The sequence below is a fragment of the Castor canadensis genome, chromosome X, assembly GCF_047511655.1.
Source record: "Castor canadensis chromosome X, mCasCan1.hap1v2, whole genome shotgun sequence".
Taxonomy (NCBI): Eukaryota; Metazoa; Chordata; class Mammalia; order Rodentia; family Castoridae; genus Castor; species Castor canadensis.
Window position 1 is genome coordinate 133,137,918 of NC_133405.1, and position 12,209 is coordinate 133,150,126.

A 12,209-nucleotide genomic window follows, 5' to 3' on the forward strand; every position below is an offset into this window, starting at 1 on the left:
TCATGATGTTCTGCCTCACCACAGACCCAGAATCAACAGAGCCAAGGACTATGTACTAAAAGCTCTGAAACTGTGAGTTAAAAATAAATAATTCCTCCCTTAAGTGATGTATGTCAGGTATTTTATCACCATGAGGAAAGACTACACACCAGCCAGCCTCGCTGTTCTCCATGTGGAACAGCCCCAAGTCGGTAAATTGATAATACACTCATGAGTGCCTTGCTCAGGACTGTACAGCTTCCAAACAATATCCAGGATCAACCTCAGGGAAGAGTTTCTGACTAACAGCAAACAGATCATGGATGAGATATGATCCCTGTGAATTTATTTAAATAACACCAAGAGCAACAACAAAATCTGGCATTTCCAAGGTCCAAAGCATATTAGTGCCCTGCAGGAGACTTTCCTAAAAAGTAACACTATTTTCCTTGGAAAAAGTTGAAAATGAAACATTCTCTTCATGTTTGCATTACCCATTTTAAAGATCAGTTAACTGACTGGCATCCATAATTTTTCTGTGAAGATCTATTTATGTGGACCCGGGAGGTATTTCTTCACTTCCAGCTGTATATATAAAACCTTCTCATCCTTTCAACTTCTTGGATTTTTTTTAAGTCAATACATATTTTTTATTATTAGCATATTATAGTTGTACAGGGTTATGACACTTACATACGTGCATACAATATATCTTTTTTTTCTAATTTCAGTCCCATCTTTATTTATTTATTTATTTGTTATTATTCATATGTGCATACAATACTTGGGTCATTTCTCCCCCCTTCCCCCACCCCCTCCCTTACCACCCACCCTGTCCCCTCCCTCTCCCTCCCACCCCCTCGATACCCGGCAGAAACTATTTTGCCCTTATCTCTAATTTTGTTGAACAGAGAGTATAAGCAATAATAGGAAGGAACAAGGGTTTTTGCTAGTTGAGATAAGGATAGCTACACAGGGAGTTGACTCACATTAATTTCCTGTGCATGTGTGTTACCTTCTAGGTTAATTCTTCTTGATCTAACCTTTTCTCTAGTTCCTGGTCCCCTTCTATTGGCCTCAGTTGCTTTTAAGGTATCTGCTTTAGTTTCTCTGTGTTGAGGGCAACAAATGCTAACTAATTTTTTAGGTGTCTTACCTATCCTCCTATCTCCCTTGTGTGCTCTCACTTTTATCATGTGCTCAAAGTCCAATCCCCTTGTTGTGTTTGCCCTTGATCTAATGTCTGCATATGAGGGAGAACATACGATTTTTGGTTCTTGTGTGTTTTGATGAGTTCAAAGATTACAGTGTTTTTTTAGATAAGGAAAGCCTCAAGGGAAACACAATGCTTTTCTTAAAATACAAAAAGGGCTATCATATAGAAGCATGGTTAGTTGGCACAATGGGTAGAAAAAGGTGCAAGTTTCAAAGAGGCATATTTTATTCAATAAGAATGAGGCAATGTCAGTGCTCCTAGATCAAATGAACTTCTCTGCACAGTGAGGTCCTTAACACTGAATGCCGTCTAGAAAAGACTGGGCTATCACGTGATCTGACTATGTTAGAAGGGACAGAGGCATGACCTGATTGATGATGGGCCAAACCTTTCAAGATCCTGAAATTTGACACCCCTATGAAAATCAACAACCATGTCCAGATTGAACATTCTAGAAAGACTTTTCTTGAGTACAAAGCCCCTGCTTCTGTGGCTCTGAATCACTATGCAGGTGATTGTAAACTCACCGACACTTGACCGTTGATGATCACTTCCTCAGAGAAGCGTACTTTGACTGGATTGGACTTTAATCGTGCCTTTTTTGCAGCACTTATAAATGCTGATTTGGGAGACTAGGAGAAAAGAAAATACTTTATCTGATTTCTGGTAATAAATGTTGTAACAGTTGTTTTTTCATCTTTATCCTCAAAGCTATGCAGTATTTTTATGAAAAGTAAAATATTTGATACATGCCCAACTCAAGAACAAAATACAAATTATGGCTATAACTGAAATACTATCATGCCCACAAAGTAATAAGTTTGATTTCATCACCAGATCACAACTACAAACTGTGCTCCATGTTCTTCCTGAGCACATTTGCAAGGATATTTTTAAATGATTGTGGTGAAAGTACATAAACCTGTTTCTAATGGAGAGCTCGGAGTATAAGATGGAAGTTGAGGTGGGTGCGTTTATGATGAGTTGATCATTAGTACCCATTTTAATAAGGGGGAGAAGAGCTTCTGATAGTTCTGAAATGACCAATTATTCCATTGTTGTTCCCATTAAGAATATATGGGCACATAAACAAGCAAGCAAGCAAGTACACACACACACCCCACACACCCCACACACGCACACTTTATGGATCTGTAACCTGAGTTTTAGCCTCATATTGGTAACCTGTGAACTCTGGTCTTACTGGGCAGGTTAGAGAGGAGACCTTGACTTACAATCAAAAGTTGACTTCATACTCTGCCTCACCTTATAGGTTGTTTGCACTTTATCCTTTCCCTACTCTTACTGGAAAGAGGGACTAAGTGGCACAGTTCTTCCTCTGAAATTGGAAGTACAATGAAAAAACCTGCTTGTACTAGAAACCAGGGGGATATTTTGATGCATGATCTGGGTAAAGTCACTTCATTTGAGAATCCTCCTTGTGTAATTTCAATGACGCCTAAAGGGAAGGGAATTCATATCTGGTAGATGTCTACCATGTTGCCAGCTTCATTTGTCTATTTTTAAAGAGAATTGCATTCTCTATTGAACATACCATGGAGATAAATAATTAAGTTTAGTTTGAAACATATGATTATAGTTCATGAACTAAAATGGTCAAAATCGGCAATTGACTAGAGTTCAGACTAAAGTGTTTCATATTTATTGCTAAGACATTGGGGCTGCTGCACATGAATTCTGATAATTAACGCTAAAACCAGGCTTAACTTTCTGTGTATTATATTAATCTCAAGGTGCAAAAACTAATTAGGATGACTCATACTTTGGATTCCAAACAAAATGAACAAAAAAAGGATTTCCATCGTTGTCAAATACAAATAGTCTTATGATGAATTAACTTAAAAAAATGAATAAAGAAAATGTGGTATGTCTATATAATGGAATATTGCTCAGCCATAAAAAAGGAATGAAGTATTGACATGCTACAACATGGATAAACCATGAAAACTTGATGCTGCGTGAAAGAAATCAGTCACAAAAGACCATATATCTTAAGATTCCAATCACGGGAAAAAGCTAGAATAGGAAAATCAATAGAAACAGAAATTAGATTAGCAGTTGCCAGGAGCAGGAAGAGAGGAAAGGGGGTGTGGATACAAGGTGAATGGATACAGGGTTTCCTTTTGGAGTGGTGAAACAGTTCTGAAACTAGATAATGAAGGTGGTTATACAATATTGTGAATATACTTAATGTCACTGAACTGTACACTTTAGAATGGCAAATTTTATGTTATGTGTATTTTGGTATAATAAAAAAAAATCACTGCTGAAAAAGCATGATAAAACTTGTACGTTCTTAGGTGATATTCTCTCTCTCTCTCTTTCATTCCCTCTTTTTCTCCTTCTCTTCCTCCTCCCCCACCTCTCTCTTTCCCTCTCTCAAGGGTTTTGGTATGTTTCCCAGCTGGTCTGCCTTGGCCTCCCCAGTGCTGGGATTACAGGTGTGTACTGCCATGCCTGGCTCAGAATCCTGTTATTCCTGAAGTTCCCCTCCACACTTATCCTAGTCTTTGCTAGGAGCAGCATCTTAGAAGAGTGGATGGATGGATGGATGGATGATTTGTTCTTCAGAGCATCAATTTACCCACTTATGCAAGATATTTTAAGAGAATGGCTGCTCTCTTACAAAACAAAAAATCCAAAAGAAAGCTGAATGGTTGCTCCTCAAAAAAAAAAAAAAAATCCAATGTTCAACAAACTCAACCTGCGTTTTAAAAGTCCTCTGCAGCACTGAAGTGATGTGACAGTGGTGTTCTCATCGGTATCTGTGTAATTATAGGTCAAGTTTAGTGATGATTAATGAGCAAATCATACAATGGTGAGTTCATTTGCTTTTGACATGCCACTTTTTAGCTGAAGGGAAAACATTACTCTCCCTTAATGATTTTAAGCAGGCAGTATTTATTACACTGCACTGGCACAATGAGTTTAGCACGAGTGAAGTGGCTTGTAATAAAGCTACCCAGAACAGATAGTACTAATTAGATGAGACATTGCGATGCAGTAACACCTCACTTCCCCAGTATTGTTTGGGAATGAAATATTTCACGTGTTCAAGGTGCTACACACTGAACTTTACTCCTCTGTGCATTCTGTTTTCTCAAATACTCTACCATATTTTTCTAGAGTGTTCTACATAATACTTTGCCTCAATAGAAAACAATATTTTTTGGATGCATATCACTTGATATAATCTTAGCAGTGATGTTCCCAGGGGTCATGGGAATACATAGGGTTATTTGTCCATATTATGGTTTGAATATGAAATGTCCTCCAAAGGCTCATGTGCTGAACTCTTGGTCCTCAGCTGGTGGTACTCTTTGGGGAGGTGGTAGTAACTTTGAGAGGTGGGGCCTAGCTGGGGAAAGTGAGTCCCTGGAGTTGTGCCACTGAAGGTTCTACCTGTCTCGTGTCCCTTTCTCTCTCTTTGTTCTCTGTCCACAATATGGTAAGCAGCCTCCTTCTTCACATGCTCTGGCTGCTATGATGTTCTGCCTCAGCATGGGTTCAGAATCAACAGAGCCAAGGATGGTACACTGAAATCTCTGAAATCACGAGCCGCAATAAATCATTCCTCCTATCAATTGTTCCCTCAGGTATTTTCGTCACAACTATATAAAAACTGACTAAGAGCTGATAAAGTAAATGGCCCCATAGAGCAGAACTTGCTATGCTGGGGATGCATCTCTAGTCTTTCTGTACCTACAGCACGTCCATCTTGGGTAGCCTCATTACCGTATTTATTTACCATGCTCTCCTGGTAAACATGGTAATTTAGGGTGAACAAAAAAGAAACTAGACAGCCAAGGTTTCTAAGGAAATTTTACTTTGTATATAATCTGAAATCAACAAACTTGGGATAAAAGTTTAAAAATCCAGAAGTGTATTTTTTTTGTTGTTGTTCAGGATTGGTGACTGCTTCATATAACTGACATACATTTTTTAAAAGTAACTTTTTATGCCAGGCACCAGTGGCTCATGTCTGAAATCCTAGCTACTTGGGAGGTTGAGATTGGGAAGATGGCAGTTCCAGGTTGGCCTGGGCAAAACTGTTTGTGGGACCTCATCTCAATGGAAAATAAGCTAGGTGTGGTAGCATGTACCAGTCATCCCAGTAATGGCAAGAAGCTTAAAATAGGATGGTGGTCCAAACTGGCCTGGGACAAAGCAAGACCCTGTCTCCAAACTATTCAGAGCAAAAAGGCCTGGAATTGTGGCTCAAGTGGTAGAGTGCCTGTCTACAGGGCACGAAACCGAGTTCAAACCTTAGTACCACCAAAAAAAATTTTTACTTTTTGATAATAAAAATAGAAAGCCTCCAAGTCTGAAGGCTACCTAATGAGAATCAACAAACCAATGTCTTATTCCACTGGCTACAGTTACTGGGTTGGGTAGTATAAACTATCATGATTGTAGTTTTAATTCAGATTTCTCTTTGCTACTCAAAAAATATACAATGTGCACCACTCAAAAGTCCTTAGCAAGCTATAGGTGTTGATCACAAGCATTTCATATTCTGTTGTGCAAATGATGAGTAATTGGTGCTTAGAATAATCAGATTTTCCTGCCACTAATCAATTTTAAGATTAGCAGGTTCCTAATCAACCCGTGCACCTCTTCCCAAATTTGCTGTTGCTAAGATGGCCACAATAGAATGGGGCATGTTCCCGATTCTTCTAGAGGCTCTTAGAAGTCACTAGAACATAATTTGAGAAAATTACATAAGTTAGATTAATTTCTGAAACTGAAGTGTAAGCTAAGTTTCAGCCACTGTAGCTCTAAAGTACTACTGATATAGAAGGCACTGAGTAAATACTTGGTGAAAATGAGTCTACAGTTATTAGTAGGTGACTTGGTTTGGACTCTCCACAAATAGACTCTAAGACAAGGATTCACAAGAGGACAGCTAATTTGGAAGGTCCTTCCAGGAGACAAAAGAAGGTAAGTGGGGGAAGGGAGAAAGGAAGAGGGAGTGAGCTAGTAAAGTGCTCACTACTAAATAAGGCATTCTGTAGGCAACTAGAGCATACTTCCACTGGGAACCTATGGAGAACAAGACAGACCACATGCCTCAGAGTTATACTGGACAAGGAGAGGAAGCTGGGGTATTTATCCACTAGCTCCTGCCCATAATGGATGGATTAGCTGCTTGCATTGCAAATTTTAAAACTGTCTATTCCCCTGCTGCCTCAACATCTCTTAAAACAGGCTCTGAGCACCAGATTCAGACAACCAGGTGCCCCAGTGTAATGATGTTGGCTTCAGCCACAAGTTCCCCTTCCCACCTTCCTCTGACCATGACCTAGTGACATTTAAAAGTACTAATGCAACCCCTTTTCAACTTTTCTTCTCCCACTTTTTTTTTTGAGACAGAGTCTCACTATGTGGTTCAGACTGGTTTTGAACTCAAGATCCTCTGCTTCTGCTTCCAAAGTTCTGGGATTACTGGTATGCACTACCATGCCTAGCTCCCCTTGCAACTTGTCTTAGGTGCTCCATCCTGACCCCTGATAAGGGCACTTGCTCACTATCTTCCCTCTCTCTCTGCTCCCCACCTGCTTGGTTGAGCCCACTCCCGTGGTGCTCCCTCCCATGTAGTGACCCAGTCTCTCTACGACCAGTGCATATAGTAAAGTTTTCCTGTGCCTCACCTGTGTCCACTGCTGTGGCTGCACCCGACTAACCATCACTTAAAAGAACACAAGACACTGCCCTCTGTGAGTGATAACACCTAAGCTCTTTGATCCTGCTCCATGAGCCAGAAAGAGCACCGAGGCAAACAATTAGCAGTGCTTCCCACTGGAAGTTGGGCTGTCATGCTCAGCATGACACATGCCAGGAGGTTATGGCTTGAACTGTGGCAGCATCTGTTACACTGGGGTTTCCAGGAGGAAGGTGTAGCCTCTTTCAGGTGTGTGAAACACATATGGGAAGGTAGTTAGAAAGTGGGAGGCTGGCAAGCAGGTCCCTTAGCTCTTTGGCCAAGAAGAAAATTGAGGGGAATATGATTTTTGGTAGCTCTCGGACACCAAAACTGAGCAAGTGATTTAGCCCAATGGCCATTGAGTTGGGATTGTATGAGGAAAGGCTGAATAGACTTACTCTGTCTCAGGTAAGATTGGCTAGGAAGTTTTGAAAGTTCTAGACTTGGGAACTAGAGAAGGCAGGGTCAAAGGAAATAAGGAAGCAGTTGGTTAATCAAAGATCTAATAAAATCCACGAGTAACCCCAAAACTCCCCTTCTAAAATTCCATCCTGGGAAAATGCAAACAGAGATTTACATACAAAGATATTCTTTGCAGAATTATTTACAATAACAGAACATGAAAGACAGTGCAAAGGGTCCAATGATAAGGGCTTAGTTAAGTCCTTCTTGGTTCAATATAATGTATAGCCATTTAAAAGATGCTTATAAAGAATTTTTGGTGACATGAAAAAATGTTATGACATATTAAACAAAAGAAGCAAAATAAAATGGAATGTATAATGTGATTGTGACTGCTACCAAGGCATAGAAAAAAGACTGGAAGGAGATGGGTCAACATATTTACAAAATGTTGCCTCTGAAGAAAAAGCTTCCTGATACATATTTTTCTGATCTTGAATTTCATTCCGTACTTCTATGTATTTTTCCCGAAAAATCAAAAAAGTAAAAATGGTGGGTCAAGGGAGCTCTCCAAAATACTTTTAAAAAGATGAGGTGGCAACCTGTTTAGACTTACTTCTTTTTACTTATATTTACTTTTTTGTGGTACTAGGGACTGAGCCTAGGAACTTGTGCCTAATTGGTAAGTTCTCTACCACTGAGCTATAACCCCAGCCTTGTTTGATTTTTTTATTTTGAGACAGGGTTTTCCTAAATTGCCCAGGCTGGCTTTGAACTGGCTATGTAACTAAGGGTGTACTTGAAATTGTGATCCTCCTGCCTCAGCTTCCCCATTGGTGCCACTGTGCCTGACGTAGAATTACTTCTTATCAAAGAATTTTGGAATCTGAAGACTCTTGTCTGAGGTCCCCTTGACCTGGGCACATATAGATTGAAGCAAGAAAGTGTAAATATCAGCTCTCTTGTCTTAACTGGACTTATTATACAGAAAAATGCAAGCATCATAAAAAGTACTGGTCAAGTTGCAAAAGAAACTAAAATGCTAATTCTTTTGTTTTGACAGTACTAGGATTGGGACTCAGGATCTTGCACTTTTAGGGCAAGGACTAGAAAAGGCTGCCATGCTGCCAGACTTATTTGCTTTAGTTATATTCAAATAGGGTCTCACTTTTATGTTCAGACCAACCTGGACCTCAATCCTCCTATTTATGCTTCCCACATAGCTGGAATGAGAGGTGCATGCTACAATACTCAGCTTTTTTATTGGTTGGGATGGGGTCCTGCTAACTATTTCCCTGGGCTGGCCTTGAATCACAATCCTCCCAATCTCTGCTTCCAAAGTAGCTAGGAGTATAGGCATGAGCTGCTATGCCCAGCCACTAAAGTGCTAAACTTCATTGTCTGTAATAAAAGTAGAATTTATGGAAATTCTCTTGATTGGCTGGGTTATCTGTTTCTGTATATCAATCCTGGTTGCTAAAAGGATTTCTAGTAAATAAATGAAACCCAATATTGTTTAAGAAGCAATTACTAGTAGGAAAATCAAAATACAAACATATAAGTAAAAAATTGCAGTCTCTTCTTCCATCTGCTCTTCTGTTCATGTCTAGTGTTACACATTCAAGTTAACTTTGGAGCATTGGCTCCCACAATTTGGAGGAGGGAAGAGCTACTTTGGACTGGAACAGTAAGGGGAGACTTTAAGTGGAACAGTGGTTCTTGACTAGGGGCCATTTTGTGCCCAGGGGACATTTGGCAATGTCTGGAAACACTTTTGGTTGTCACAACTGTGAAAAAAGGTGCTATTGATATCTAGGGAGCAGAGGTCAGTGATGTTGCCCAAACATTCTATAATGTACAGGACAGTACCACAACAGAAAATTCTTCAGCCCAAATGTCAACAGTGCTGAGGTTGAGAAACCATGAGGTAGGCATTTAGAATTTGGACAGAAACTTGGAAAGAGAGAAATATTTGGTTAAGCTGAGGAGGTAGAAAGAGTAGAGTATGTAGTGGGCATTTTAGGAGAGTTGGTCAAAGGCAAGTCCAACATGAGACTGGCTCTAGGCCACAAATACTCCTTAATGTTGTGGCTAAGTGTTGACTTTCAATATAGCATAACAGTAAGTCACCCGAACTCCTAGAAAATTCCACATTAGTGCTAAACGGAAGCTCTGTGATTCACCAATAGTAGTAAGTATTCATATAAATAACAAGTCACACAGACTCAACTGGCAAAAAGAGCAAGCAAAGCCACAAAACATACCTTAAACTTGAATGCCAAATGCCTTTCTCTCTAAGATTACTGTAGGGGTAAAACTGTACCACATGCTGCAAAAATAACCTGGTTTAGAGTAAAATGGTTCTGATCTTGCATTTCTAATAGGTTATAAAGTAGGGAGAGAGGATTCAGGAAAAACAATGTAAACTTGAAGTTACACCAGGAATTTATAATTGTTAATCACTTGCTTATTACAGGCATTTACATTGGTTTTACTGAAATGTATTTGTCCACAGCAAACAAATTAAGAAGTGTGGATAGATTTGAAGTAAGTGAGAATGACAATTTGGTTAACGAAACAATCTGAAAACAGCCCAGCTGTACTTTATATTGAAGCATATTGTAGAAATTGCACAATCACGAGATGGCATAGCAAGGAAGCCTTTGGATATAATGGTCTCAACCAGTCCTCATACAGATGAGAAAATGAAAGTTCTAAGTAGCTATGGGAGTCACTCATTTCATAGCTGAGCACTAGACCTAAAATCTTGATTTGCTTACATCCTGGTGCCTCAAATTCAAGTGTGTGTGTGTGTGTGTGTGTGTGTGTGTGTATGTGTCCCAAAGAGATGGGACCAAAAGTAACATTCAGTATTAAACTGAGCCTTTACTACTCAGTTATGCCCTGGATGGCATAATTTGTTGTGTTGATTAGTTCTACTAATGGCCTTATTGAAATTCGGTGTAAGACATCTGGCCTGCAGCATCTTAGGAAGAAAACTTGGGCCAGGAGAGATGAAAAGTTTGGTTAAATGATAGAGAATGGCAAATACCAGGACCTTTTAATTAACACAGATGTGTTCCAATTCTATAGAGAAGCAAATGTAGACGCTTAAGGAAGCTGAAATTTCTGCTACTTCATATAATGGCTTGACAAGGACTGATGATAATGGTTTGGGGAAAATTTGAAGGAATTTGCCTTGGTCTTTTTTTTTGCAGTTTAACTGACAATGTATGACATTCACAAGTAATGGCAAGTATAGAGAAACAGAATGTAAATTAGTGGCTGCCTGAAACTGAGGGCGGGAATGGGTACTAATTGTAAGCAGGAATAAGCGCTCTTGTTGGGGTGATAGAAACATTCTGAAGCTGGACTGTGGTGGTGGTTGTATACTTCAGTAAATTTTATAAAGATCATTCAATTGTACTCTTAAAATGGGTGAATTGGATAGCATGAAAATTGTAACATGATAAAAAAACAATTATAGGAATTAAAGGCAGTACGATTTTTATCGCTTTTCCTCTCCAAACCCAAAATCAAATTCTGACAACCATATTTCCTCTAATGCCTTCTTTAAAACAGGCTGCAATATCCAATTCTCTATAAAACTATTTAACTGGGGACAAGAATAAAACTTACTTAAACCTTGTATAATTAGATACTCCTGTGAGACTTGTGATTCTGAAGCTGGCAATCAGAAGAAAGTCTTGAGTTTTGTGTCATTTCCAGATGTGAGAGTCTCACAGGACTGAACAGTGATTGTCTTTCAAGATATTTAAGAGACACATTACTTTCTTTTATCTCCAATGAGTAGTTTTGCTAACATGGAGTACAAAGTACAAATAATCAATATTTTTAAGCCTGTATTGTGAATGCATGTTCTTTTTTTATACTGTTATTCATTGTTGTGGCCTTATTGGAGTGAATACAGGAAACTAGAAGCCCAAGACCATTCAGTGACACTTTTACTCACGTAACACTTACAGGGTAAGGCTGAATGACAGTGAGGAGTATTGATTCTTTGCAGCTTCTGTAAGAGAGAAAAAACAAACATATTTATGAAATGCACAGATCCCGGACTCAAACAGTGACAGTTTTCTCTCAAAACAAAATGTGTGATGTGTTGGTGAATGTTCCTTGGACTCCCAGGGCATAGAAAATCAAACAGCTCAGAAGAGGGCTTTCAGAACACAGAGGAAACCTAAATCAAGTGTTTCCCAAGTAAAACAAACCATCCAATTGAAGGTTTCCTAGGCACTTTCCATTGGGCAATACTATGTGTGCTGCTGAGCAGGAGGGCCTTAAAATAAAACTTGGTGAGGGAAGAATGTTTTTAGAAGCATCAACTCAACCAGTCTCTATACTTTAGCCTACTTTTGATTGCTGCTTGGAGTTTTCTGCAAGGGAAAGGAATTTTTAAAAATTCTCTCTATTTCTGGAACATCATTATCTTCTTAGGGTCAGCATCATGAAAGAAAAATGTCATTGGAGGTTGCTTATGTAAAAACAGCATCCCAGCCAACATCACTTCCCACACTGCACAGGACCCTGGAGCTGATAAAGTATTTCAGACAGGCACCAATTGGGAAATGTTGCTCACAATAGTAGCCCTTTAGAGCTAAAGCCAAACAATGAAATATAATGGTTTCTTTAATTTCCTCCAAGTAACCCAAACCTTTCAAATGACTCAAACCCTTGAGAAAAATCATATTATGGGTTCTAATGTTTTTCAATCTTTCCTTTTCCTTTTAAATCATAAGTAAAAATCAGTTGCCATTTTGGTGAAGAGCTGACTTTTTCTACTTTAAGTTGTAATCAGTTACCTGCTTTGATGATTTATTACCCAAATGAGTAAGCCAAAGGAAATCTGTTCTAACTCCGTTATTT

At 39.1% G+C, this 12,209-nt stretch overlaps 1 protein-coding gene across 11 annotated transcripts in view; it reads right to left on the reverse strand.

Moving 5' to 3' along the window:
- The window catches only part of Frmpd4 (FERM and PDZ domain containing 4), a 763,802-nt gene that overhangs the window by 35,501 nt on the left and 716,092 nt on the right, over window positions 1-12,209 (reverse strand). For all 11 annotated transcript variants that reach the window (XM_074064140.1, XM_074064139.1, XM_074064144.1 and 8 more), the window contains 2 exons: window positions 11,307-11,352; window positions 1,723-1,827 (listed from right to left, as the gene is read on the reverse strand). In XM_074064140.1, coding sequence (XP_073920241.1) covers window positions 1,723-1,827; window positions 11,307-11,352 — 151 coding nt within the window. The remainder of the gene's footprint in view (window positions 1-1,722; window positions 1,828-11,306; window positions 11,353-12,209) is intronic.